At 44.1% G+C, this 27,799-nt stretch overlaps 1 protein-coding gene across 18 annotated transcripts in view; it reads right to left on the bottom strand.

Annotated features, from left to right (window-relative positions):
• The window catches only part of LOC110473259 (protocadherin-15), a 632,634-nt gene that overhangs the window by 92,242 nt on the left and 512,593 nt on the right, over positions 1–27,799 (bottom strand). For all 18 annotated transcript variants that reach the window (XM_085583141.1, XM_085583131.1, XM_085583143.1 and 15 more), the window contains 4 exons: positions 27,284–27,377; positions 17,998–18,126; positions 4,026–4,331; positions 2,526–2,750 (listed from right to left, as the gene is read on the bottom strand). In XM_085583141.1, coding sequence (XP_085439267.1) covers positions 2,526–2,750; positions 4,026–4,331; positions 17,998–18,126; positions 27,284–27,377 — 754 coding nt within the window. The remainder of the gene's footprint in view (positions 1–2,525; positions 2,751–4,025; positions 4,332–17,997; positions 18,127–27,283; positions 27,378–27,799) is intronic.

The following is a 27,799-nucleotide window of genomic DNA, read 5'->3' on the forward strand; positions in this document are numbered from 1 at the left end:
GATGGACGACACCATCAGGCATCCATAGCTGCTTAACACAATTCCATTACCCAGGAAAAATTACAGTGCTTGCAGTGAAGAGCTGGGCTGGGAGAAATGACAAATGTGAGTGGAGCAGTGGGAGCCCCAGAGGGCTGGAGAACTCAGTAATAACACAAATAAAGTCCTGAGGGTTGGAGGGGCTGGATCGGTGATGGTGACATGAGCTTGGCCCCAGCACTGCTTCCATCTAGTTCAATTTTGTGTTCTTATGTTGGGGGCTGTGGGCATCTGCACTTGCTATAGTTCCTATTTGGGCTCTCAAACCCTGTATCAAAGTAATTACTCAAAGCCCAGGGGAAGCCCAAAGGGAAAGCTCAGGAACTACTCAGAGGAAACACATCCAGTTCTACAGCAGGAGCAGAAGATGCTGAGTGGGAGGGAAAGGGTGGCCTGTTCTTGTTCTCACTTGGTTTCAAGGCTCTGCACCCTGCTCCTGCTGCTCTGACTCTTGATCAGCCTTCTGAGGTGTCTTGAGGATCCTTCCCATCTCAAACAGGGACTGCACAAGGTTCTACCTTCACTCTCCACCCTCTCCCCTCACCCCTGTGAATTTTGCATCTGGAAAGTTCATCTTGAAGTTCCAATTAGACCATCCAGACACCTCTTGTGACCAATGTTCAAAATATCTGCCAGCTGACATAAAACCTGCTGATGACATCTGCCCAACACATTGAGATATTAAATCTGTTTTTTTTCCACAAGTCCTCCTCCATTCTCTCAAGTGCCACTCAAAATTCCCCTGTCCTACCTCTCACTCCAGGCTGGAAGCTAAGCAACATCTTTATCTCAGCATTTTAATTATATTTGATTGTGTCCCCTGATCTGTTGCAAAACTCAGCCTGTTACTGAGTATGAAAACACTCACCTTAAACTGGATTTATTTTCTTTCTCATTTAAAGTATGCCCTGCTTGTCCTCCCTCCCAGACCCTATTCTGCCCCCAGGCAAACACCTTTTGCTCCAAAGTTGTTACTTCTGGCTCCAGCCTGGTATTCCAGCCTCTCCAAAGCTTCATCATGCTCCCATTTTGTTGCTCATGTGTGGAAAGAGTTTCCAGGAGATCAAGAACTGATTCTTTCTTATCCTATTAATCCCTCCTTAAATTCCCTATTCCCTCCTTTGAATGTGCACAAGTTGGTACACTGAGGCCACTGAGCTGAACTGCAGTTTTCCCTGACATTAATTAATACAATCAACAACACAATCAAACAGACAACAGCTTTTCTCTGAACACAATCCTACCTGAAAACCTTTAAAAAACACCAACAAACCCACCCAAACCAACCCAAGCTATTCTTTCAAAAATTCAATGTGCTGGGAAAAGGTTTCTTTTAGGAAAAAAACTGAAGTTTGAGCAACTTGTTCTGTAAAAGTCCAACAGAAGCAGCTCTGGGAATGATGAAAAGCTCATTCCTCTCAATGACGTGGAATGTGCTGGGGAAAAGCAAAGATTAGTCAGGAACAGGTGACCTGCATCTCACACTGAGACATTTTGCAAACAGAGAGGCATCATAGAAGCCTTCTGGCATTGTCACCAGAGCTAATAATGGGAGACATTTACTGTCCTAAAAGAATTGTGAGCTCAGTAGAGACTGACAAACAGAATTACTCAAAACCAAGTGGCAATTCAAGCACCTGCAGAAACAGAAGAGGCTGAACCCCTATGACTGCCAAATGCTTTTCACAGACACATTTAAACTGAACATTTGTGAGCCGTGCTTTTGGTCCTGCTACAATTTTTGCTCTTTCACTAAAATCTGAGCAATTAAAGTCTCTCCTCTCCCACAGTTCACAAAAATTCAATCAACTGCTCAAAAGGACAGAATGACTGACAGAAATGCACCTTTGGGAATGCCAGGCGTAGGATTAAGGCATCTGAGCTCTCCTCTCCTCTTGGACACAGGTAAATGAGGATGGGAAAGTGTTTTAGTCCCAGCTAAAACACTCTCCATTTGTGGATGATTCCCAAACAGACACCAGCACCCCTGGGGAGGCCCCTGAAACCCTGAGGTGAGGCTGTAACTCACTGCAGTTCATGGTGCAAGATACTAAATCAGGCTGTTCCTTTGCAGAGCTGGATTTTCCAGCAGCAGAACCTGGAATCCAGGATGTGCTGTGCCACATCAGCACTCAGTACACCCCAGTGGGTCTTAAAATCACGATTTGTGGGCTGAAAAGTGATTGTGTCACTTTTGCAAACAATTCCACAAGGGGTTTATTCTAGCCTTTTAGAGAGTCTAAAGGAAAAAATGTCTGTATTTGTGTCAGGTGTTCTTTGATTTCATAAATCCAGGATTTAACTATGTAATTTCACACGGGGAAAACAATTACAGCTGTTATAAAGTGTGTGTTTAGCTGAAAAGAATAAGAGTCATGCAAGTGAGGTGCAGGAGAGCAGAGAGTCCTGGTGTTTCCTAAGGACACCTGCATGGTGGTGGAATATTCTGGCACATTTCTGGCTGAGGAGTGACTTGACTCCGTTACCTTGACTCTGACGGTGACAGTGGCCAGCCCAGGAGGCATCGTGCCCTTGCTGTCAAAGGCTTCCACGAGGAAGGTGAAGGTTGCCTCTGTGTCAGAGAAGGATTCATAATCCAAAGATTTCCGGAGCGACAGCTCTCCTGTGTGCCTGTTCAGGGCAAAATGCTGCCGGGCTTCCTCCGTGCGGATCCGATAGTTCACATCTGCACCCAGGTCCACGTCCTTGGCCTGCAGGGAGCAAGCAGAGGGGCATCAAACAAAATGCATCCTCACAAAATAGCCCTCTGAGATTTAAAGGGCAATCTGTGGTGGACGTCTTGAGTTTGGTTGTGTTGTTGTAATTGTATTCCATGTGCACAGACACAAGGAATGAAGAATTCACTGAAGGTTCAAGCTGTGGGAAATGAGGACAGTGGTTCTGGGAAAATGGCAGTGGAAACTGAAACTGGTCTTTGTTCTGTTCCCTGACAACCTGCTATTGGCCACTGACAGGATCACAGAATCCCAGAAGGGTTTGGGTTGGAAGGGACCTTAAAAGCAGACAGTGCCACTCCCTGCCATGGGCAGGGACACCTTCCACCATCCCAGGCTGCTCCAAACCCTGTCCAACCTGGCCTTGGGCACTGCCAGGGATCCAGGGGCAGCCACAGCTGCTCTGGACACCCTGTGCCTGCCCCTCACCACCGTCCCAATGAACTATTCCTTCCTAACATCTGATTTATATCTCTCTTTTAGCTTAAAACTCTTCCCCGTGACCTATCGCTGTCTACCTGTTGTACACAGTGGCAATGTAGGTTTTGCTGTTTCATTTGTTTGTTTTCATTAATTGCTATCATTTCTTACATAACCTTATCTTTAAAGGGTTTTTTTGGTACCTGGCTAGAGGCCAAGCATTTTTCAGAATCACAAAATCCCAGAAGGGTGTGGATTGAAAGGGACATCAAAGCCCATCCAGTGCCATGGGCAGGGCCACTTCCCACTATCCAAGGTTACTTTGAGCCTCATCCAAACTGGCCTTGGACATTTCCAAGGATCCAGGGGCAGCCAGAGCTTCTCTGGGCAAAAAACCTTACCCTCATGCTCCAGTTCACAATCTTTTATTTCAGATGTCAGTATTGGACATGAAATAAGTACACAAGTGCTTGGTAAGTTTAAAGGTCAATAAAGAGAGCATTTTATTTGAGAACTGGTATTTTTAGAATTTCAGAGGTGACCGTGGATTTGAGGATGGAATTACCACCTCTCCAGCCACACTGGTCAAACCAACAGTCCATCAATTCTCTCCTCTCACAAAGAAGAATGCAAAATAATTATTATTTACATGAACAGTGCATGAGAACTCTAGTAGAAATATGTAAACAGATCAGAAGGCTGAAGAAGTTTTATGAGAACTTTAAGACTTTCAGAAGAACTATAAAAGATAACGTAACACTTTTAAAAATCAAGGCAACATCCAGTGTCACTTGCAACACGCACCACCTTCACCCACCCATGCCTCATTACCTCCAGCTGCAGGAAGACAGTTCCTGGTGGGAGATTCTCTGGCACACAGACAGTGTAGGAGGTGTTGGTGAACACGGGGCTGTTGTCATCAATATCCAGCACCTTGATGGCCAAGGTGAGCGTGGAGCGCCGGGGGTCCACAGCTCCGTCGGTTGCCTCCACGATGAGCTCGTAATAATCCCTCACCTCCCGGTTCAGTTTCACTGCCGTGTAAATGCTGCCGTTGGAGGTGATCCTGAAGAGGTTGTTGAAGTTGGCCAGACTGTAATGGACCTGCCCATTAACCCCAGCATCTGCATCTGTAGCCTGCAGAGACAGCCGGAAAATCATGGATTAATGCACAAATTGCAAACCCCAAAGGGAGATGCCCGCAGGACAGAAACCAGGTGAAGCAGGGAAGAATTCTGCCAAACCTGTGGTGTCTGGGGCAGCCTGCCTCTGTCTGAGCTTTGACTGAAGATAAAACATCCCACAGAAACAAATAGCTCCATTCCCAGTGACAGAAGCCAGGCTAAGTGGATCCCAGCTGGATTTCTTCAGGAGAAAAGGTACATTTAGCTGCTCAGCCTTGGAAACCTTTGACAGGACAAGAGGAAACAGCCTCAAGCTGGGCCAGGGGAGGCTCAGCTGGGACAGCAGCAGGAATTTCTCCATGGAAAAGATGCTCAGGCCTTGGCAGGGCTGCCCAGGGAGCTTTGGAGTGCCCATCCCTGGAGGTGTCCCAGGAAGGGCTGGAGGTGGCACTCAGGGCTCTGGGCTGGGATCAGACACAGGCTGGAATCAATCCTTAAAAGTTTTTCCAATCTAAATGATTCTGGGATTCTATCTTATGATTCTCTGAACTTCAAGAGAGGATGAATTTGATGCTTGTGAAACCAAGCCCTCAGATAATTGTAATGCTGAAGGGTATTCAGGATTGGGTGGTGTCTTATTTAATACTCATGTAGTGTTTCATTGCTGCCCAAATCCTTATGGAATATGAATTTAGATGAAGGATGGATGCAGACAGACAGAAGAAACACATGAGTTAGAAAGTTTCTTTTCACTTAACACATTTGTCATGCTCAGTGTTATTTTCATCACTGCTCTCTGAAGAACTACTTAAATTTCTGTTTTGTTCATCCTGTTCTTCAAACCCAAACATTATCACATTTCATCCTTATTCTTCTTTGCTCACAACAGGCTGATGATTGCCACAGAAAACTATCTTGATTTCTTTAGTTGATATCTTTGTTCTCACACACTGAACCAAGCCTCAAATTTCAGTGTCAGCCAAATAATTCATGTTATCACCTAATTATAGGGATGGACAAAAATAATAGGTTTTCATAGAGTTCTCAGATTGAAATGCTGACCTGTTATTTTGCCTCCTCTTAATTAAATTAGGGCATGATGAACAAGGTTACTGAAATTAAACAAAGGGCACTCTGCCCTACTCTATGCTCATTTATTTGCCTTTATGAATGACATCTGGGAAGATCATAAGAGATTTGCATGTTTTGTTTTCACAACAGTTGCTGGGAATGCTTAATTCTGGTGATGGTGTTCATTGTAAGGCTTGGTAATGAAACCATTTATCTTGCTAGAAATCAATTAAAAGTTAATTAAAATTGCTAATAAGGAAAACAATCACTGTGTTTCTTTCCTGCATCATGCCATGTGCTAAGGAGGGCTTGATACAACTTCATTCTGACTAGTCCATGGGTATATGGCATCCTTCTAATCCACAACTGTCAGCTGGATTTGCTTAATTTCCAATCAATTCAATTTCCTCTGTAGAAATAACAGATCTAAAAAAAACCCCAAACAAACAAACCAAAAAGCCCCAAGGGAATCTCCAAAAGTAATCTGAAATACGCCTTTAATTGGAAACCATGACAAAAAATTCTCATGAGACAACAGTTTTGCATCAGGTTAGTTTGGAAACATGTTTTAGAATAGATAAATTTCTTGTTTAGGAAAGGAAATGAAAATTACTTTAAATATATGGCAGACTTTGCAACTGGGCTCCTAAAAACATGATTATGAATGTTGTGAACTCATTTGTGCACATCCTTAGGCAGAAACACCTTTATCATGTTCAGTTTTGATTTGAACACCTTTGCAGGATGGATTGGATTCACAGAACCCCAGGATCTGAGGCTGGCTAATCCCTGCCAGCCCATGGAGTCCCAGCTGTGCCCAGTGCCCACCTTGTCCCCAGCCCAGAGCTTTGAGTGCCACCTCCAGCCCTTCCTGGGACACCTCCAGGGATGGGCACTCCAAAGCTCCCTGGGCAGCCCTGCCAAGGCCTGAGCAGCCTTTCCATGGAGAAATTCCTGCTGCTGTCCCAGCTGAGCCTCCCCTGGCCCAGCTTGAGGCCATTTCCCCTTGTCCTGTCCCTGTTCCCTGGCAGCAGAGCCCGACCCCCCCTGGCTGTCCCCTCCTGGCAGGAGCTGTGCAGAGCCACAAGGTCCCCCCTGAGCCTCCTTTGCTCCAGGCTGAGCCCCTTCCCAGCTCCCTCAGCCGCTCCTGGGGCTCCAGCCCCTTCCCAGCTCCCTTCCCTGCCCTGGCCACGCTCCAGCCCCTCCAGGGCCCAGACTGGACACAGCCCTGGGGTCCCTCAGCAGGGCCAGCCCGGGGCACAGACCCTGCCCTGGCCTGTGGCCACCCCATGGCTGGCACAGCCCGGGGCCATTGGCCTCGTGCCCCCCTGGGCACCCCTGGGCTCCTGCCCAGCCCTGGCACAGCCCCCAGGGCCTTTCCCGACGGGCCCTTTCCAGCCCCTCTGCCCAGCCTGGAGCTGCAGGGCCGGGGCTGAGCCCAGGGCAGGACCCGGCACTGGCTGAAGCTCAGCCCATGGACCCAGCCTGCCCTGATCCCTCTGCAGAGCTGCTGCCCTCCAGCACAGCCACACTCCCACCTGGCCTGGGGCTCTGCTGGAGACCACCCTAGGTCAGGGGTGGCTCCGTGTGGTGGAAAAGTCTCTCCTCCAAGCCGAGCCTCCAAAGAAGGGCTCAGCAGTCTCTTGTTGTTCGGTCTCAAGGCAGTTTATTGCAAGTTATCTAAAAGATTTTCTTCTGGGGCTGCTGTGGTTTGCTCACAGCTCAGGCAGAGGCACACACACACCCTGACATCCTCTCTGACCCCGACTGCTTCTTCTCTCCCCACCCAGGGCTGCTGCTCTCTTTTATATGGTACATTACGTGTTACATGTTTATAGTTTTTCCCCAATGCCTATTACCTATATTAAATGGTGTTTTTCTATCTTTTATATGGTACATTACGTGTTACATGGTTACAGTTTTCCCCCAATGCCTATTACCTATATTAAATGGTGCTTTTCTATCTTTTATATAGTACATTACGTGTTACATGGTTACAGTTTTCCCCAATGCCTATTACCTATATTAAATGGTGCTTTTCTGCTCTAAACCAATCTGTGAGTGCCAACATCACCAAGAACATGGAGGTAAAGAAGAAGAAAGAGGGAGGACAGGGCAGGCCCAAATCCCTCCATCTTAAAACCTCTGACCCTCATGTACAGGACTCAAAAATTCTTCCCTCTACTTTGTAACAACTTCTACTATAATATCTAAACTTTTGTGACTTCTTCTTGCAAGGTTGGTAGTAATTCCATGGTTCAAACCCAAAATCACAGCTGTTTCCAGCTGCCTGCCAGGGTCTCAAATGCTTCTGACCTGGACTCAGAACATCCAAAAATGTCTGAGGGACATGTTAAGTTCCGACAGGGCTCTTCACAAACTGACTGAGGGTGCACTTGATCCTCTCATCCAGATTCTTGATAAAAATATTAAACAGGTATTTCCACAAAGAGTAGCAAGCAAAGCATCATTATTAAATCTAATTATCTAATTGGGATTATACCACCATAACACTGGTGAAGAATTAACATTTTTATCACTGTAAACTTGAAAAGAGATAATGTTCTCTTTATGGATAAGAAAGAAAAAGAGTTTAATCTGTTTCCTAACAGAATCCTGTCTCAAGGGTGCACAACTGTTCGCACATGGAAATAATTTCCCAGAGCCTCTCGGAGCCTGTGGGAAGCAGCTCCTTGGACAAGGACTTGCTCTTGGTGTGGACAGTCATCACGTTGCACCAAAATTGACAACTTTAACCCCAGTTTCTCCCCCAGATCTGTCACCAACCGGTACAAGATTTGCCAGGAAGTGAGGGGACAGGAGGTGTGGAAGATGAGAATCTTTCAGGAAGTTCCGCTTCAAAAAAACAGCCCTGGTTGAATTGATCCTGACTCTGACAACACGAACCAGTGACATCCCAATAAATTTAATCCCATTTGGTCATTACCAATACTGGGCTGAATTCCCTGAGTGAACAGGTAGAGGGGTGGAGAGAAGGCAGGAAACAGTTCATTCCCATATAACCTGAATCCTAAAGAAAGTCCCAAAGCCAAGCAGAAAACAGCAGGACTAAAAGGAGCCGAGATCACATTCCTGTGCCCACTCAAGGCTTTCCACCACTCATCCCCAGCGATTTGCACAAAAAATATGGTGAGAGTCCTGAGGTTTTGGTAGGTGAAGGGCCACCAGATGACAGCAGACCCTAAATGCAGCTGCAAATGTATTCACAGGCAGAAGGATCTTCACAGCATTGTAGAGGTTGCTCCTACCCAACAAGAGGCAGCAGAAACAGCAGCTGTGATTTCTGGAGGCAGCAAAACCCTCAAAGGATACTGGGGACACAGGCACACAGAAATTGAGACCAAAAATCCTAAACCAGAATAAAAAGAAACCAAAGAAGAAGAGAGAACTAACAAAAAGAGGTAAATTACAAAAGGAATAGCAGAGTTTCCAAAATGGCCATAGTGTCATTGCATCTCAAACGCTGGCCCATGCTTACCTTGTACATCTCACTAAATCACAGAATTCCAGAATGGTTTGGGTTGGAAGGACCTTAAATCCTATCCAGTGCTACCTCTGCCATGGGCAGGGACACCTTCCACTGTCCCAGGCTGCTCCAAGCCCTGTCCAGCCTGGCCTTGGGCACTGCCAGGGATCCAGGGGCAGCTCCAGCTGCTCTGGGCACCCTGTGCAGGGCCTGCCCACCCTCCCAGGGAAAAATTCCTTCTCAAAATCCCTTCCAGCCCTGCCCTCTGTCACTCCAGCTCCTGTTGCAGGGTCCCTCTCCAGCTTCCCTGTGTCCCTTCAGGCCCTGGAAGGAGCTGTGAGATGTCCACACCCCCTTCCCTTCTCCAGGCTGAGCATCCCCAGCTCTCCCAGCCTGGCTCCACAGGGAAGATGCTCCAGACCCCTCAGCATCTCCATGGCCTCCTCTGGACCTGCTTCAGCAGTTCCATGTCCTTATTTTGGGAAAAGAACTGTGCACAAAATTCCAGGTGGGGCCTCACCTGAGCAGAATAGAGGGAGAGCATCCCCTCCCTCCACACTGTGGGATGAGCCCAGAATACATCTCCTGGTGTTTATCCAGAATCAGGAAAAATGTGTCCATCCAAAGAGGCAGAGCAATACTGCTGTTATTCTGTTGACTCTTCACATCTCCAGGATGACTCTTATTTCCATCTCTAATTCATTAAGTACTGCATGATAAAACAACTATGGAAACCTGGGAATATGAATGACTCACTACTTTATTTCCCAGAAAATACATCCCACATTTATTAGAGGTGCAATCACCTACAAGGTGCCTGCCTTTACCTGATGTGGTAAATTCAGATTTGTGTTACCAGCTCTGCTTCCACATCACCAGGAAACCCTCAGGAATATAAAGCAATGGTGTTCCAGAGTAACAAATCATCTCCCACCATCTCAAACAGCAGGAAAACACAGTCCTGGGAGATGGGAGTGACTAAGGCACCTCTGAAGGATCATTAACTCTGAAATATAATGACAAGGGCTTGAATGTCAATAATATTCATTATATCATTATCATCCTTTGCAAAAGAAACCTCCTATTGTATCCTCAATTCTTCCTCACGATGGTGAGAGGATTTAGGCAGGTTAATTGAGGATTTGTGCCTGGAATGTTGGAGCTAGAAAACATCAAAGCAATGTTATTACTCCTACTTGTCTCCAAATCAGACACAAGCACGGTGGGTATGCCCCTTTCCTGAAGGTTGAAACATTTCTTAGGGACCACTGTCAAAAAAGCAGCTTCCCTCAGTTTAAATTTCCTTTCTTCAGGAGCAAAAGTTCCCCACAATCCCTACCCAAGCCAACCAAACTCCTGATTTTGGACATCCCCCCCAGGTATTCCACAGCTCAAGGTAGGAATTGTGCTGGATGATCTGAATGATGCTGTTGGTGGGAATTATTGTTCTCATGGCAGATAACATGATTCTTTTATACTAAAGGTTTAATAGGTTCATTATTGAGAGTTTAATGGGTTTATTACTCTGGGTTGGAAGTATTCCCAAGTCCCTCATTTGTGTCAAACAGAAAATCAAGTGTGGGTAGGAGTGTTAGATTGGATTTTGGACTTGTTTTGCAGGGAGATTACAGTTGGGCCCACAGGACAAAATTAACATCTCCCAGATGCAGTCAGAGGCCACAAATATCTGAAATGTGCCTGACCTCTTCATCATAAACCAAATATTTATAAGTATTTTAAGGAGGGAACATCAGTCATCCATAAAAAGTTTGGACTTTCCTTTTCTCCTAAAGTTCAGGAAGGCTTTTTCTCTCTTTTGTTGTTTCTTGACGGCTTTTACACAGCCTTTCACTTTTAAATTTTCTTAGATGGATGGAGCAGCCCTGCTGGGAGGAAAGGCTGGGACAGCTGGGATTGTTCAGCCTGGACAGAAGTCTTGGGGTGACCAAATTGTGGCCTTGCAGGGCCTGAAGGAGTCATGTAAGTCATATAAGAGTCATGAAGAGAGGCTGTTTAAAAGGGATGGAGTGACAGAACATAGGGAATGGCTTCCCACTGCCAGAGGGCAGGGATGGATGGGATTTTGGGAATTATGAATTGTTCCCTGGCAGGGTGGGCAGGCCCTGGCACAGGGTGCCCAGAGCAGCTGGGGCTGCCCCTGGATCCCTGGCAGTGCCCAAGGCCAGGCTGGACAGGGCTTGGAGCAGCCTGGGACAGTGGAAGATGTCCCTGCCCATGGCACTGTCTGGGATTTGAGGTCCCTTCCCACCCAAACCAGTCTTTGATTCCTTGATTTTGGCTGTCTTGCAATTTCAAGGCAAATTCTGCCTCCTTTAGATCCACGTGCACACACATCATTTGGAAAAATCCTGCAGGTTTTGTGGATATCCTCCAGGAACTTCAACATCCTACTGAACTCCCAGGTCATGGCAGCTTCACTCCACTCAGAATAGAATAAAGAAAACACCCTGTAAATTTTCAAATACTGACATAATTTTCAAACAGTTCTCTATTTTTAGGCATTGGACGAGCCAGAAGAACCCTGGATGATTACTTCCATGGTCTCTGCTAATTCCAGTGCACCTGGAGGGTTAATTCCAAAACCAATTAAATGTGCTTCCAAACAAAACTGCACATTAAGAGCAGTTAAGCCCTAAGAGCAAATATAAATGAAAATAAATTAAAATCCAAAAGCTCATGGCTGCAAGCCCATCACTGGATGGGCTGGTGAATCTCCTACATGAGTTAATCACATTTTAATGCTTCATAGCTTCAACCAGCCCAGCTTTCTTCAGCCTGGCACACAACAAAATCCTAACCTTGGAGACTTGGTTGTCCTTGAAGGATGATTTAAAAATTTGGGTTTTGATGAGTGTGTTCTTTGGAAATTATATGATCAAGAGATTAAACCAATGCATTTGCACACCAGAAAAAATTAAAACACCAAAAAAAACTCCCAAAACAAAAACTTTCTAAATCACAGATGGAATATATTGTTTAAACTGTGCACATTTAGCTGGGCTCCCAAATATTTCTCTAAGGTTGTTTTTTGGAATTTTTCTTGACTGAGTTGGAAGGGACCTTAAAGCTATCCCAGGCTGCTCCAAACCCCAAAGTCCAGCCTGGCTTTGGACACTTCCAGGGATGGGAATCAGGCATCAAAATCCTAAAAGGGCATGAACCAGAGACATGAAATCACTGATTCAGAAGATTTAGTTTGGCATCAAGCTGAAAGAGATCATAGGGCTTAAAGGCATCCCAAAATGTAAAGTGTCAGCAGACAAAACCAGAATTCCTTTCATGGAAAATTGCTGGACTCTCAACAATCAACTTCCATGAACATGCTGATAACAAATATCAGTATTTCCACTGCACTAAAGTACAAATATTATCTGGAGGGCAAAGATGCAGATGAATGCACAAATATAATCAATTCTGGGAACAGGGAAGACAAGAGCACAGCCTTTGAAATCCCTTTCATTTAAGAGGCCACTTTATGTGTGGCAAGGAGCTTTTTTAACCTCTTTGATCTGTGCCCAAGCTGACCTAAGTTCAAGGAACAGTGGAAAGAGATGAGGAACTGTGGCTGCAGGCACTGCTGCCAAATATCCACCAGGAATTCCCTGCTGCCAGCAGGAAGAAGTAATTCTGTCCAGCATGGATGGTGTGGAATGGAAATAAATAGCCCAAATCTATGACCCCACCTCTTTCTCCTGATGCCACAGCTTTGGACTTGAGACATCAATCTTGTTCCAAAAGGAACTTGCCTGTAAACAAACATAAAAATCCAACTAGAAGCAGATGAAATTCTTTCTGGGACCAGCATCTCCACGAGGACCTTGAGAGAGACCGTGCTAAAAGCCTTATTAAAGTCCTTTCTATCCTTCCTGGGGACAAATTCCTTAATAAACTGAAGGAAATGATACCACCAAGGTTCTCTCCCAATGATCCTGTGATCATCCAACCACTTACAAGAAATTAAGTCTGAACTTTCTCTGGTTGGAATTCACCTGCCACATTCTGATTCTCTGATTTTGGGGTCTGAATAGCTTTTTTTATGGATTCTGACTCAAATCCCAGCTGCTCCTGTTGGTTTTACATCTGTGAGATGAATTCAATCTGCATTGTTAGGCACTGGGTCATGCAGTGAGCAGGAGTCCTGGACTCACTCTGAGTATTTGAGATTTGTTCAGAGCCTGTGATTTCACTCTTTCCCAAAGGCTCAAGTCCTTGCCCTCCTGGATTGTTCTCTCCTGCCATTAAATCCCCCCCCCCCTTTTTTTTTTTTTGATTTATCCTATCTCCTCCACCTCTAATTTTAATTAATTTTCCTTCTGGATTGTCCTCTCCTGCCAATAAATATCTCTTTTTTCTGGGATTTTTCCTTTTCCCTCCATCTCCAATTTTCCTTCAAGTTGTCTTAAAAGTCTAGGACATTTGGAAATTTAATTTCTGGAGCCTGTATCTTTAACATAAATAAGGTTTCATTTGCAGTGCAGGTTTTGGGAAATCACACCCTTCACACTGAAAAGAAGGCAGTGGGGATTTAGGAAAACTCAGATTCCTTTCTACACTTTTCCACAAGATAGTGTAATATAATAAAATAATAGAATCACAGATGCTTTGGGATGGAAAGGACTTTAAAGCTCATCTCATCCCAACCATTCCATGTGCATGGGCAATAATTCCTCACCAGCATTTTAAGGAGTTTTACCTGATTATAGAAACACAAGAGGAGCTGCTTGTGAGAGATGTCCAGAGGTCATTTAGTCCAACACAACAAGCTTTACCCAACAGCCGTGAAATTTAAACTGGGCTTTAGATCCAGGGTTTATCACCTTATGAATTTATTAAATAAAAACAAAAGCCTGTAAGAATACACTGATACCCATGACAGAATGCTCTGTTGGGAAATAATTACATTTCATCAGCATTCAGGAGGGCTAGTACAGTACAACCAAACAAATTCCTCCAAACTTTCCCACCTTTTCCAGTAAGAAGAATAGGGCCATCCTAAAAAACATCTTTCATAAAGCATTTTTTTTGTAACTTAAAACCAAGCAGGTGACAGAGGTATCACACCCTGCACACTGCTCTCATTAATGGAATTAATTTATCCTGTTTCCATTTTAGGGAAGATCCAAGGGCCAGTGATACTTGAGCACATAATTCTTATCCTCATTTTCCATTTTATTTTCTTCCCTGTGGCTATTTCTCCTTGACAGCAACACGTTCATGCTGGAATTTTCACACAGTGCTGATCAATGACACCAAAATATCCTACAATAAATGAATTATGGGGTTGGGTGAAAGAATCTGACTATAAATAAAACCCCACATGAATAAAAACTTCTGTCAAGGGATGTCTTTCCTCTCCAGGGCCCCATCAGCTCAACAGCTTTTTATTTAACCCCAGGCTGCTTTTTTAGAGTCTGCAACAGACTGTTGGGGACTTCCCCTGCCCAAGGCTGTGAACACACCTGCAGATCAATATATTGATCCCTTTCCTAAGTGCCATTCCATCATTTATACCTTTCATGCCCCTGGGATTGATTAAAGTGCAATGCACAATGCAGATCATCCTGATGCCCCATCTCCAGCTGCTTTAGACTGCAAGAAAGTGCCTGAATTTCACTGTGGAGCTTTTGGATTCCTGGGGGCCCTTTGTGGAGACTTCCACACAGCAGCTGTGCTCCTGCCTTGCTGGGAATCCCCAGGATCAGAGGGGAAGCAGCAGCAGGGAATCCAACCCACCTCTGACTGCCCCAATTTAGAGAACACAGTGTGAAATAAAAGGATTGGAAACACATCCGCTCCACTGGCAGCATTATCCTGTCTGGCTTTTGTTCTTTTCATCTTCAGGAGGCTCCTGGAATGCCCACAGGCTGCACTCCTGTGCCAGTGCCTCCTGCAGCTCCAGCTGGCAGCAAAGCTGATGGAAAGGGAGAGCACTTCCAAGTGTGGATATTGCTTGCCTGCATGGAATAAATGCTCCAAAACCTTCTTTTCCCACATGAAACCTCTCCCTGCCTTCCTGCTACATCTCCTTGGGAAAGCACCCCCCCCAATATTATCAAAATCCTTATGGGAATCCATTTGGAAATCCAGCTTTCCCACTGAAAATAAAGCAGAGCATGGAAATCTCTGTTTCATGGCAGGAGTTCTTCCTGGGAGTGTTCAGATTGATTTAGACCTGAAACTGCTAAAAATCCTCATCCTTGGAAGTGTCCAGGGCCAGCCTGGACAGGACTTGGAGCAAGCTGGCATGGTGGAAGGTGTCCCTGCTCATGGCAGGGCTGAAATGGGAGGAGATCTAAGATCCCTCCCTACCTGCCGGAGCTCATCCTAATTCAGGGTGGCTCCGTGTGGTGGAAAAATCTCTCCTCCAAGCCGAGCTTTCATAAAAAAGCTCAGCAGTCTCTTGTTGTTTGGTCTCAAGGCAGTTTATTGCAAGTTATCTAAAAGATTTTCTTCTGGGGCTGCTGTGGTTTGCTCCCAGCTCAGGCAGAGGCACACACACACCCTGACATCCTCTCTGACCCCGACTGCTTCTTCTCTCCCCGCCCAGGGCTGCTGCTGTCTTTTATATGGTACATTACGTGTGACATGGTTACAGTTTTCCCCAATGCCTATTACCTATATTAAATGGTGCTTTTCTATTCTAAACCAATCTGTGAGTGCCAACATCACCAAGAACATGGAGGTAAAGAAGAAGAAAGAGGGAGGACAGGGCAGGCCCAAATCCCAAATCCATCTTAAAACCTCTGACCCCCATGTACAAAACCAAAACCCCCCTGTACAGCACTCAAAAATTTTTCCCTCTACTTTGTAACAACTTCTACTATAATATCTAAACTTTTGTGACTTCTTGTTCTTCCTGCAAGGTTGGTAAATCGTTCCATGGTTCAAATCCAAAATGACAGCTGTTTGCAGCTGCCTGCCAGGGTCTCAAATGCTTCTGACCTGGGCCTGGAACCTCCAAAAATGTCTGAGGGACACTTTGAGTTCCGACACCTACCCAAAGCACTCTGGAATTCTGACAATGAGCCCAAGCATCCAAACCTCCCGAGTCAAAAATCCTGAGGGATCAAAGTAGTTGAGCACCTTTCCCATGGCCTTCCTCACCAGGTTCTCTTCTCCCTTGAGCAGCAGGGACAGATCGTGGGTTTTAAGGTTAAGATATCTTGCTAAATTTTTTCCCCAGGTAAAATAGGAAGCTGACATTCCAAAGGGAAAGGGACACCACAATATCTATCTTTTTATTTAAAATCCTCTGTATGACTGCTTGCTCTATCAGATTTTAGGTTTCTGTTTGAAATGAGTAAAAAGTTTTCTGAAAAGCAGCTTTGCTAATCAGTGGGCTAATTCTTGGTAGGGAAAACACACAACACTATAGGGATTTCTTCTTTTACCAGGCTATTCCCACTTAAAATAGCCCTTTATGTACATTTCATCCACAATAAAGCTTCCACACAAAATTTATTCCCATTAACACCTCTCCCATACCCGCTGTGGTTTAATCTATAGTGAAGCACAACACACCAAAAGCAATTTCAGTTTTTAAAAAATATCCTTAAACAACGCAGCTACACCCAAACTCTCATCACCATTATTTCAATAACCTCACTGGGGCCACAAAAAAATTCCAAATGCCCCAATTTCTCTTTTTTATACCACAGAATGACATTTCCAATGGATATTCCTGTATCAATTTGCAGTTGTGAACATGAGACAGGAGAAAAACACCCAGTATTTGGGCTATAAAGAAAAAGCTTTCTCCATCCAGGGATAAACAGGACAGGAAATGACAGAAGCAGTTTCTGTCACTCCAAGTAGGAATAAACTATCCCAAGACCACAATAAATATTTTCATTTCCACACAACTTAGAAATTAGTGCAATTTCTAAGTCAGGCAGCTTAGAAATTTAGAAGTCAGGGAGCTTCTTGTGGCAATTGTTTGTTGTATTTTATAGTTCTGTCACAGCTAAAAATAGAAGCAAACTCGTGTTTGAGAAGATGACTGAGCCTTGAGGGCCCCAGCAAAGCACAAAATGGATTTGAGGGATATTTGGGACTGATTTGAAATGTTCCACCTGTGCCTTTTAGGATGCAGAATGAAAAACAGCCACACAGAAGGCAATGACAAAAAGCAAGGCAATAATTTAACCATTTATCAAAACTGACTTAATTGCACCTAGGGATCCTAACTTTGTCCAAGACCAGGTCTAATTTCTTATTAAATAATGTAAGGATGGGAAGGAACATGATTATTATGGGTATTTGGTTTACCATGGTACCCAAAATGTCCTGTTTTTCTGAAGCATCTACTTAAGGAGCTGCCATTTTCTTTTGATATGGTTGCTGCTGGGGAAAAAAAAGGCACATTTTCCACATAAATTCCTGGAAAATGCTTCCCAAATCCTAATTTACCTACAGCTCCTGCTGGATCCAACCTTAGTGCAGCAGATATGAGGCATTATATTCAACTTCTGGATCGAAAACCCCTCTAATTAATATTTTCTTCTTTCCCTTGAGTCAGGAAAAACAAACATTGCCAAAAAAAGTGATATTTTCCTCAAGAAACTGAATCGTCATGCAGAAAACCCAATGTGTTATAAAAATTTACAGCTTCAAACCTTCAAATTAACACTATCCCCTATTTTTATGTCAGGAAAGCAATTATTTCACTCAAGGGTTTAACTGATTTTCCCCTTAATGGCCTCAAAATTTCCTCTAGGTGTGACAATTTCCTACACCCAGGTGTCACTTGCTCAGCATGTTTGAATTCTATATCTCAAAACAAATCTTTTAAAAATGTGGCAGCACTTCTTTGACCCTGTAAATCTCTTACCAGCATATTTTTACTTGAATTTTTTTTTAAAAAAAATGCTTTTTAATGTGCTATTTTTAAATGACAAAGTGTTTTCAGTATTTAGCACAGAGAAGAGAACAATTCCAATATTTTATAGCCCCAAAACATTAATTTGAAACCACACATGGAGAGTTTGCATTTCAACTGAAGATATTTGGATAGGTTTTTGTCTAAGGCACAATTATTTTGTGCTCCTTTCTCATTGTCTGGACAGCTTGGATAATAAAATACACAATTTTATTGACTTACCCTTACTTGACCAACAAAAGCATTGGCTTCCTCTTCCTGCACAGAGAGGTTTTTGGGGAGAAACATGTCAAAAACTGGTCCGTTGTCATTGACATCTGTCACCACTATATTGACAGTAGCAGTCGAAGTCTAGGCAGAAAAAGAACATTTTGAAGAAATTCTCTTTATTTTACAGCTTCCCAGGTGACAACCCTGCTGTTACTTATCAGACAGAATCACAGGTAAGTAGATAATCAATTTTTTAAACATGTTTTTGTGAAAAGAGAAGTGTTTCAAGAGTTTATTTTGAATTTTTAAGAAGACAAAACAAGCTCAAGACTGACTCATATATAAGAAATGCATGAAAAATATCAGATATCTTTTAGTTTTTATACAGTATTTTAAGGATTTAAGGAGTACTTGTTGTGAATGAAAGGAAAAATCTGGAAATATCAAAATTTGCCATAATGTGAAGAGGAAATTTGTGATTTATCAATCAAAATACGGCACAGTGCTGATTAAATAAGCTGATGAGGTGGCACAGTCATCCTGTATCATCCTCCTATATCATCCTCCCCCCACCCCATCCTGATGCTCTATTTTGCAACCGAATTTTAACATCCCAGGAGATAGGAACAGCAGAATTGATGGTATTTAACATAAAATGTCAACAAAACATGTCTGTGCTACCTATGGAAATTTTCTCTCCCAGTCCCAAAGGTGGAGAAGTGCTGGCTTGAGTCACATCCCTTTTCTCTGCTCCCACGGACTGAGATTTCCAGACCAAAACCCCATATTGTTGTATTTAATAAATTATGGTGTTCAGTATCTTGAATTTTAAATCAATTCATCCAACTCAGTGTCTTAAAGCTTAAATCTTGTGCGATCTGATGCTTTGCATGAAACCCCTCTGATGGAAATTTGGGCCCTCCCAGCCAGAGAGCCCTGGAGGGGCTGGAGCGTGGCCAGGGCAGGGAAGGGAGCTGGGAAGGGGCTGGAGCCCCAGGAGCGGCTGAGGGAGCTGGGAAGGGGCTGGAGCCCCAGGAGCGGCTGAGGGAGCTGGGAAGGGGCTCAGCCTGGAGCAAAGGAGGCTCAGGGGGGACCTTGTGGCTCTGCACAGCTCCTGCCAGGAGGGGACAGCCAGGGGGGGTCGGGCTCTGCTGCCAGGGAACAGGGACAGGACAAGGGGAAACGGCCTCAAGCTGGGCCAGGGGAGGCTCAGCTGGGACAGCAGCAGGAATTTCTCCATGGAAAGGCTGCTCAAGCTTTGGGAGTGTGGAGCCCCCATCCCTGGAGGTGTTTAAAAAAATGAGAGAATGTGGCACTTTGCAGCTGTGGTTTAGTTACAAGGTGGTGCCTGGTCACACGTTAGGCTTGATGACCTTGGAGGTGGTTTCCAACCATAAAAATTCCATGATTCCATGAAATGTTTATGACAGGACACTCACGGGAACGACACTCTGGAGATGTGACCCCAGAAGAAATCCCTTTGCTTTAGGAAGAACAAACAGAATCAGAGAATCACAGAATAATGAGGTTGGAAGAGACCTCTAAGATCATCAAGTCCAACCTATGCCCTAACACCACAGCTTGACTATAGCACCAAATGCCAAGTCCAGTCTTTTTTTAAACATATCCACAGATGGTGATTCCACCACCTCCCTAAGAAGACAATTCCAGTATTTTATTATTCTTTCAGTGAATTTTTTTTTCCTAATATCCAACCTAAACCTTCCCTGACATAGCTTGAGACTGTCTTCTTGTTCTGCCAGTTCCTGCCCAGTGGAAGAGAAACCTGTTTGAAAGTGTCACCTCACAGGCTTCATAGAGAAACCTGCAACCATCTTCCCTTAACAAAGACCCCAAAACAGCAAAATAAAGACACAAAGAAGGAAACAAAACCAAACAAAAAGTCTGAATCGAGATCTACATTTTCTGGTGCTCTACTGGTGTCAGAATCTGCTCCTCCCAGCTCCAGATCCAGCTGGTGTGCTTTCAATGTCCCAAGGGCTCCCAACATCTGCATAAAATAACTCCTTACTACTTAAAAAAATCAAAAATCCAGAGGATTTTGAACCAAGACAGCACAAGGTGCTCCCAGGCTGGCAGCTTCTGTTTAGTGAGCCCCAGTTATTTGCTGATTGTTCCTGAAACTGCCATTTCCACATTCCATTTCTAAAAGGAAAAGGCACTTTCTGCCTTCTTGTCCACGCAGAAGCCACTCCAGAACACTTGCTCTGCTGTGATGCACATGGAATGTAAATCAGCTTTTCCAAAGGTAGCTCAACTCCATGAAATTCAGGGAAATAAACACCCTCACATTTAATAAACTGAGGCAACATGGTGTTAAATAACAATGGCTTAAGGCAGGAATTCCCATTTGGCAAAGACTTCTTTTCATTCCAGATAATTTTCACAGGCTGTGGTTGATCATCTGCAGCATTTTGTCTCTGTGAGAGGATTTTATAAGGAGAAAGGGAGGAAGGAAAAGAAATGTTTATGGGTTTTTTTTCCCAAGTCTTGCCTAAGTACTTTCAGTATTTTTCACATTCCTGGCCATTCTTAATTCATCTTAATACCCCCACCTCCATCAGCCAACACACCCAAGACAGTGCTCCACTTGTAATATATAAATTTTCACTTCTGAATTTAAAGGGAAAGATTTTTACAAAGAAATACTATTTTGCAAGGAAAAAAACCCACCTTATTGAGATGCCAAATACTAGAATTAGTTTGGGAAATTTATCAAATGCTCCTCTCCCTAAACTTGTGTTTGTTAAAATAAGATCCTATAAGAAGATCAACACTTCAAATAATCCCTGTTTTTATATGAGTCATAGTTTAGAAAATTATCATATGTGAATGAATTCAGAAATCACTATAATAAAAACAGTATTTCAAATAATCCTACTTTTTTATTAATCACAATATAGCAAATGACCAACAGTGAGTGAAATCACAAGGAGCATTCAAAGCAGACTCTGGGTTAGCAGCAACCCCCTGGGTTCTCTTCCTTAAAATCAGTAACAGACTCTGAAACTGAGAAAGGAAATGGGAATACCACAAAATCTCCCTATTTCAACCAAACACAGGAAACGTTTGTTATCTCACTGCTGTCTCAGCAATGCTCACTTTTACCATGAAGTGAGAATCACCTGTGTGTCTTTGAGAGCAGCACTTCTCTCACTACCATCAGAAAGTGCTGTGATCAAAGATTATTAACCAAAACCAACATTTTTAGACCCCCATTAGATGGCTCCAAAGATTTGTTGAAGCTCCAACCTCAGATTGGTATGCTGCTCTAAAAAATCTCTTATTTGACAACCAGAATGAATGACAGGGGCTTCTCCAGAACTGCAGCATGAAATAGGATTGGGAACAACATCATCATCCCTGATGGGAATAATGAAAAAGTCACTAAAATCCCACTGACTAAATAATCATTGCCCATGATCAGGGATAACCCAAAACTTCTTTTCAGCCTGACACTGGATCAGAACATATGGAAAAGTGTGGAGGCCCTGGCACAGGGTGCCCAGAGCAGCTGTGGCTGCCCCTGGATCCCTGGCAGTGCCCAAGGCCAGGCTGGACAGGGCTTGGAGCAGCCTGGGATGGTGGAAGATGTCCCTGACATGGCAGGGGTGGCACTGGATGGGATTTAAGGTCACATAAAATTAATGGAAACACACTTCATGTTGGAAAGAACCTTAAAGCTCATCCAGTGCCACTGTCCCAGGCTGCTCCAAGCCCTGTCCAACCTGGTCTTGGGTACTGCCAGGGATCCAGGGGCAGCCCCAGCTGCTCTGGGCACCCTGTGCCAGGGCATGCCCACCCTGCCAGGGAACAATTCCTTCCCAATATCCTATCCATCCCTGCCCTCTGGCAGTGGGAAGACATTCCTTGTGTCCAGGCCCTTGTAAAGAGTCTCTCTCCATCTTTCCTGGAAAATGAATTCACAAATTTCCTAGAGAATTATGAAAAGTTGCTGAGGTTTGTAGAGGATGCTAAAAGAGGCACAGAAACAACAAAAAATGGTGTTCACAAATATTTAAATACCCCTAAAATTCTTTAAAGATTTGGTTCCCTAAAATAATGAGATACACCTAATTCACAACTGGTTTTCCAGGGATAGTCTTCATGCATACCCAGTACAGGAAAGTTTGAAAACTGCTTTGCCTGGTTAAAAATGAGGCTTTTCTACAATAGAATCATCAAGCACAGTTTGGGAAGGAATCCTAAAGCTATTCCTGGAAATTTAACCAAGGAAAAAGCCATCTCAACCTCATAATATCAGGCATTTCCTATTCATTACCAGAGAAACCCTGCTAACTTTTCTTTTATAATGAACATAAATAAAAAATCCACAGCAGCAATTTATATGTTTCTTAGGGGCCCTCAAATATTTCTTACATAGATAATTCTTCCCTAAGCAATAATTGTAAAATTTACATCCCCTGCACAAGTCCTAAGGATGCCAGGCCCTGATAAATGTTATGGATGATAAATCTGTAGGAAATTCCACTTTGTTCTTATTTTATTTGTGCCCTATCATTTAAATTGGGAAGTTGGGAATTGATGAGAGTATTCTATGCCTTGGAGAGGAAACATTCTTGGCTCTGATGTCGAGCAAGTTTATTAATTTGGACAAACTCTTAGACAAACCTGTCATGTTCAGAGATATGTAGTTTGCACATAATACAATTGGAGGCAAAGCCTTTATCTGGCCAAAAAAGAAATGGTAAATAATGCTGCTGATCTCCATATCAGGATTTATTGATATTTATCTCCAGAAAACTACATTTGAGTGGGGATAGAATTAACAATTCTATGATTCTATTTTCAGACCTTCTTTCCTTCCATAAGAAGTTTAAAAGAAGTATCACCCAACCCTCTCCACCTTTCCTAGCTATAAAGAGGAAATCGCCAGCTGGACTGCAAAGAAATTTTGGAGAGGAGACCCTGAGATGAAGGCAAGCTCCAACAGTGCCAACTTCAGGGGATCCAGGATAAACCTGCTCCTGACCAGGCAGAGATGGTAGTGATGCTTCTGGGATAACTGATTTGAGAAGGAAAGTTGATATTGTGCAGTTGTAATTGTGGCCAGAGAAGAGTGGAGTGAGACCGGGGAGAGGAGCATCTCTGCAGACACCCAGGGCAGGGCAGGAAGAGGAGCAGGGGAGCTGAGATTCCGTGGGGAAGCCTATGGGGAGGCAGCTGTGCCCCTGCAGCCCATGGAGGCTGCAGAGATCCACCTGCAGCTCCTGCAGGAGCCCACACCAGAGCATGGTGATGCTGAGAGGTGGGAAGCCCATGCTGGGGCGGGGATCCATGGAGAGGGAAGCCCATGCAGCCCATGCTGGGGCGGGGATCCATGGAGAGGGAAGCCCATGCTGGAGAAGGGATCCATGGAGAGAGAAGCCCATGATGGGGCAGGGATCCATGGAGAGAGAAGCCCGTGATGGGGCAGGGATCCATGGAGAGAGAAGCCCATGCTGGGGCAGGTTTGCTGATGGCACTCCAAGACCTATGAGGGACCCACACTGGAGCTTTTTCCTGAAGGACTGACCCCATGGAAGCAGACCCACACTGGAGTGGTTCATGAAGAGCTGCAGCCCATGGGATGGACTCACACTGGAGCAGCTCAGGAAGAATTGTCTCCTTTGGGATGGACCCCAGGCTGGAGCAGGGAAAGGACCCTGAATCCTCTCCCTGAGGAAGAAACAGCAGCACAAACAACACAAATCCCCATTTGCATCTCCCTGTGCCACTGGAGGGGAGGACGGAGAGCCCAGGAAGGAGGGGGTGTTGGTGGGAAGATGTTCTTAACATTTGTTTTTTTCCCATTACCCTGCTCTGATTTTGGGGGTAATAAAATCAATGGATTTCCCCATGCTGTTTTGCCCATGACAATATTTAGTGAGGCATCTCTCCCTGTCCTTATCTCAATTCCTGAGTCATTCCTTATATTTTTCTCCCCTGTCCAGCTGAGGAAGGCAGGGATAGAGCAGGGTCAGGCCACCATATCTCATTGGGAAAAAAAAAAAACCAACACAACAATAACAACAAAAAAAACCCACACCAGTGAAATCTTTTTCCTTTGAATGCCTTTCAGATTAAAAACAAACAAACAAAAAAAACCCAAAAAAAAACCCCAAACAAACAAACAAAAAAAAACCCCAAGCAAATACAGGAGATGAAATCCAAAAGCTGACTTTAAGTAGGTTTGACTTTAATAGCTGGTTTCATGTTGGATGGAAAGGGATCAGGTTGGATATGTTACCAGCTAAAATATGTTAATGGGATTTAAATGACATTGTACCTGTCTGGGGAATTAAATTTAAGATTTAAGGCAAACTGCAACAAGGCATCTGGTGACATCACCAGTTTTCCTGTAGGAACTAATGCAACTGTTCACAAAAAGCAGAGCTGGATGACAAGCAGCAAGCGAATGAGTTTGGGGAGTAGTGTTTTTGTAACTATAGATTTTTTTTTTTTCCTGGAAATACACTGTTGCTTCCTGATAAAAGCTAGTTAAAAAGCAAAATTCCTCCGTGAAATGGCACTACTTGGACCAAGGATCTGTGTCCTCAGAAGGCTTTGGCAGGAACTTCAGGAACTTTGAGTGAGTCCTGACCCTTCTCCAGGAGGAGCCTGTCAAACAGCAGGAGCACATCCAGAAGAGCTGCAAATCAAGGAATTGTAAAGACCCAAGGAAGCCTGGCAAATCAGTCACACCCACTGTTTCCTGGCATGGAAAAAGCCTGGAGATTTAATGGCTTGGTTGAGCTGCCTTGTTTCATCCATTTGTTTGTAAAATGAAGGCCAAGGAGCTTATCCAGCCTTTTTTGTAATCCTGGCAAGCCCATTCTTAACCCTTTCCAGCTGCTGGCACCAGAAGCTTTGGTCAACAGAGTCTTATTGCTGGAAAATCTTAAGAAGAAAGGTGCCCCAACACTGACAGAAAATAAGAACTTTCAGAAAGCAGCTACAGGCAGGTAAGGGACAGTGACAAAAACCCCAAACCAGGCAGAGGGAACATGCTCAAGCTACAGAATGTGCCCACATTTCACCCTGAGAACAATGCACACACACATGCAGCTGCAAAATTCCAGGGCAGAAAATCTGTCATGAAACCACAAGAGTCATGGAATCAGCAAGGATGGGAAAGATCTCCAAGATTATCAAATCTGCTCTGTGACTGATCCCCATGCCTGAGCACTGGGTGCCACCTCCAGCCTTTCCTTGGACACCCTCCAGGGATGGGCACTCCAAACCTCTGTGGGCAGCCCCTGCCAATGGGATTGAGGGAGGAGATGGGACAGCAGGGGGGGGAGTTCTCAAAGTGGATTTTGTTGTTAGAACCAATAACAAGAATCTCAAGAGGTGTCCAACAGCACAGTCCAGGGACAGCTCTAAAGGAGCCCTCCATGGTTTATTTTGGGTGGTTTTTCCAGAGCTGAGCTTCAAACACCGAATCTCAGCTCGCAGACAACTATTTTCTGCTAAGCACTGTGCCATGATTAACAGGATTTCCTTTCAAAACCCCAACTATCACCTTCAGAATGTTAGAATTAATCTGCTGGCCACTTAATCCCAGGGCAAAGCGAATGAATCTCTCTCCAGATGAAAGGAAAAGGAATGAGCTTTTCAGTCCCCTTTTTATACCCCAGAGAGCATTTCAGGAACATAACGCAGCCTATGAACCAACTTGCAAGTCTTTAATTTACATCTTCAGATTTCCCAGCTGAGAGTTTGAGATCAAAACCACTGAACTCACAGCTGTGAGAGCAGTTCACTAAGAACAAACCCACAAAAACTGTAACCAGATTTTTCATGGAAAAGGCGGAGACTGTTAGCAGATTTAATTAGTCCATGCTGCCACTAAATTGTATAAAGGCTTCCTTGATATTTTTGGGTGTGTGTGGAAATTCTGAGTAAATCCTGAGTAGGAAGGCTAAGATCGTAAGGTGAAGAAGCTAAAAAGAGCACAAGATATAAAAAAATAAATGAGATTTTCTTCTGTCACGATGAGCACAGGTCCAAATCCCAGAATTTTCATGATTGTTCTATAACAGCGTTTCAGACATAGATCTGTTTCAATCTCAAATCCTTATAGAACAGCCCAGATAATGCATTCTTGTTATTTATTAATTATTATTGATATTATTTAGATCTGCCCTTATACACAAGGTCAGATGTACAGAGATTTCTCCCACACCTATTATTCCATGGCAGAGCTGCTGCATTCTCAGGTACCTTGCACAATCCAACTGCAAACTTTCAGGAAAAATAATTATGTTGCCTCTGCCTGATCAATAAACACATATCCTTAAATAGTCCACCATTTTATAATATGAAAATTGAAAAAAAAAAATCACCATTTTCTTATATTAAACACAAGTGTGAGCAGTAGTTGGTGGGGTTGGTTGTGGGGTCATAGATTGGTGCAAACATAGAAAACCTGGAGAAAACTCCTGACAAAAAATTGTTATTTTTGAAAGAGAAGTGGGATTTTTCTGGAGAGCTGGACAGTCCATTGTGGAAAATGGGCTGGCTAAAGTACTAATCATTAATACAACTTTCACATCTGGGAGAAGGGAAGAAGAGGAGCAGGTACTGAATAGCACAGAGAAGAAACAGAAGATGAACATCTGTGAATGCACAAACCCTTGGCTGTTAAAGAATAACACAAAGCAGCAGCAAAATCCCTTTGTCCATAGTCAAAGGCAGTGACACAGAGGCTTCACTCACACCAACCAAAGGAAAACTGTCCCAGATTTCAGATAGGTTTGGTCAAGATCCATGGAAAACACACAATCAGACCACGTGGAATTGGTCAGTGCTGTCCAGCTCTCCAGTGATGCCTCAGGTTTAGCTTTTATATTTTTCAGATTCTGTGCTGCTTTAGTGTGTAGGTCTGAGCTTCACAAGGGATGGTGAGCTCTTCACAGAGCAGGGAGACAAAACAATTCCTTCTTTAGCTGGGGACCAAGGACAAATGATCCAAATCTCAGCCCCAAGAGCACAAACAACATGGGCTGAAGAGAGAAAAAAAAGCAGGATGGGACTGCCTGGGTTAAACCTGGAATTGGACAATGAACTTCAAGGTGCCAATGTAGTAGAACTGATCCCAGGGAGAGCCCCCGGGAGCGCTCGTGCATTTTGGGACCATTTTGGTTCATCTTGGGTGCAGCCCTGGCTGGGCTCTTGTGCTGCCCAAGGTGGATCCATGGAGGAGATCCTTTTAATAAATCCCTCCTTTATTCTTTATCCCTGTCCAACCTCTGTTGGACACCAGGACACTCACCCCGTCGGGTCTGCCGTCCGAGGCCGTGACGATGAGGATGTAGCGGTCAGTGCTCTCTCTGTCCAGGGGCTTTCCCAAGGCCAGCAGGCCAGAGCTGGGAATGAAACAACACCAGGACATGTTAGCAGGGCACCTGGGAGAGGTCTGTGAGCTCCACCACCTTCCTGACACCAAGGATACTCTTTGTAGGAGCTTTTAGGCTTTCTGTCAGTGAAAGCCAAGAAAAGCCGTGAGCCAATTCCTAATGCTCTCTACTTGGATATGGGAATAATCCTGGATTAAAACATCAACCTGTCTCAGGAGGTTTGGGTATTTAGGTTCACAATCTTTCCCTCACACCAAATTAGAATTATTTTTCATCAGGAATTAATAAACCTCAGGTTACTTCTGTCCCATAATTTATTGTGGGAAGTCAGCTCACCAACTTCCCTTCCTCCTGCAAGGAAAAAGATACTTTGGATTGCAAATAATAATTAATAGCTAATAATAGGTAAAATAAAGGGTGGTGGGCCAGAT

Source organism: Lonchura striata, chromosome 6 (genome assembly GCF_050655825.1).
Source record: "Lonchura striata isolate lonStrDom1 chromosome 6, ASM5065582v1, whole genome shotgun sequence".
Taxonomy (NCBI): Eukaryota; Metazoa; Chordata; class Aves; order Passeriformes; family Estrildidae; genus Lonchura; species Lonchura striata.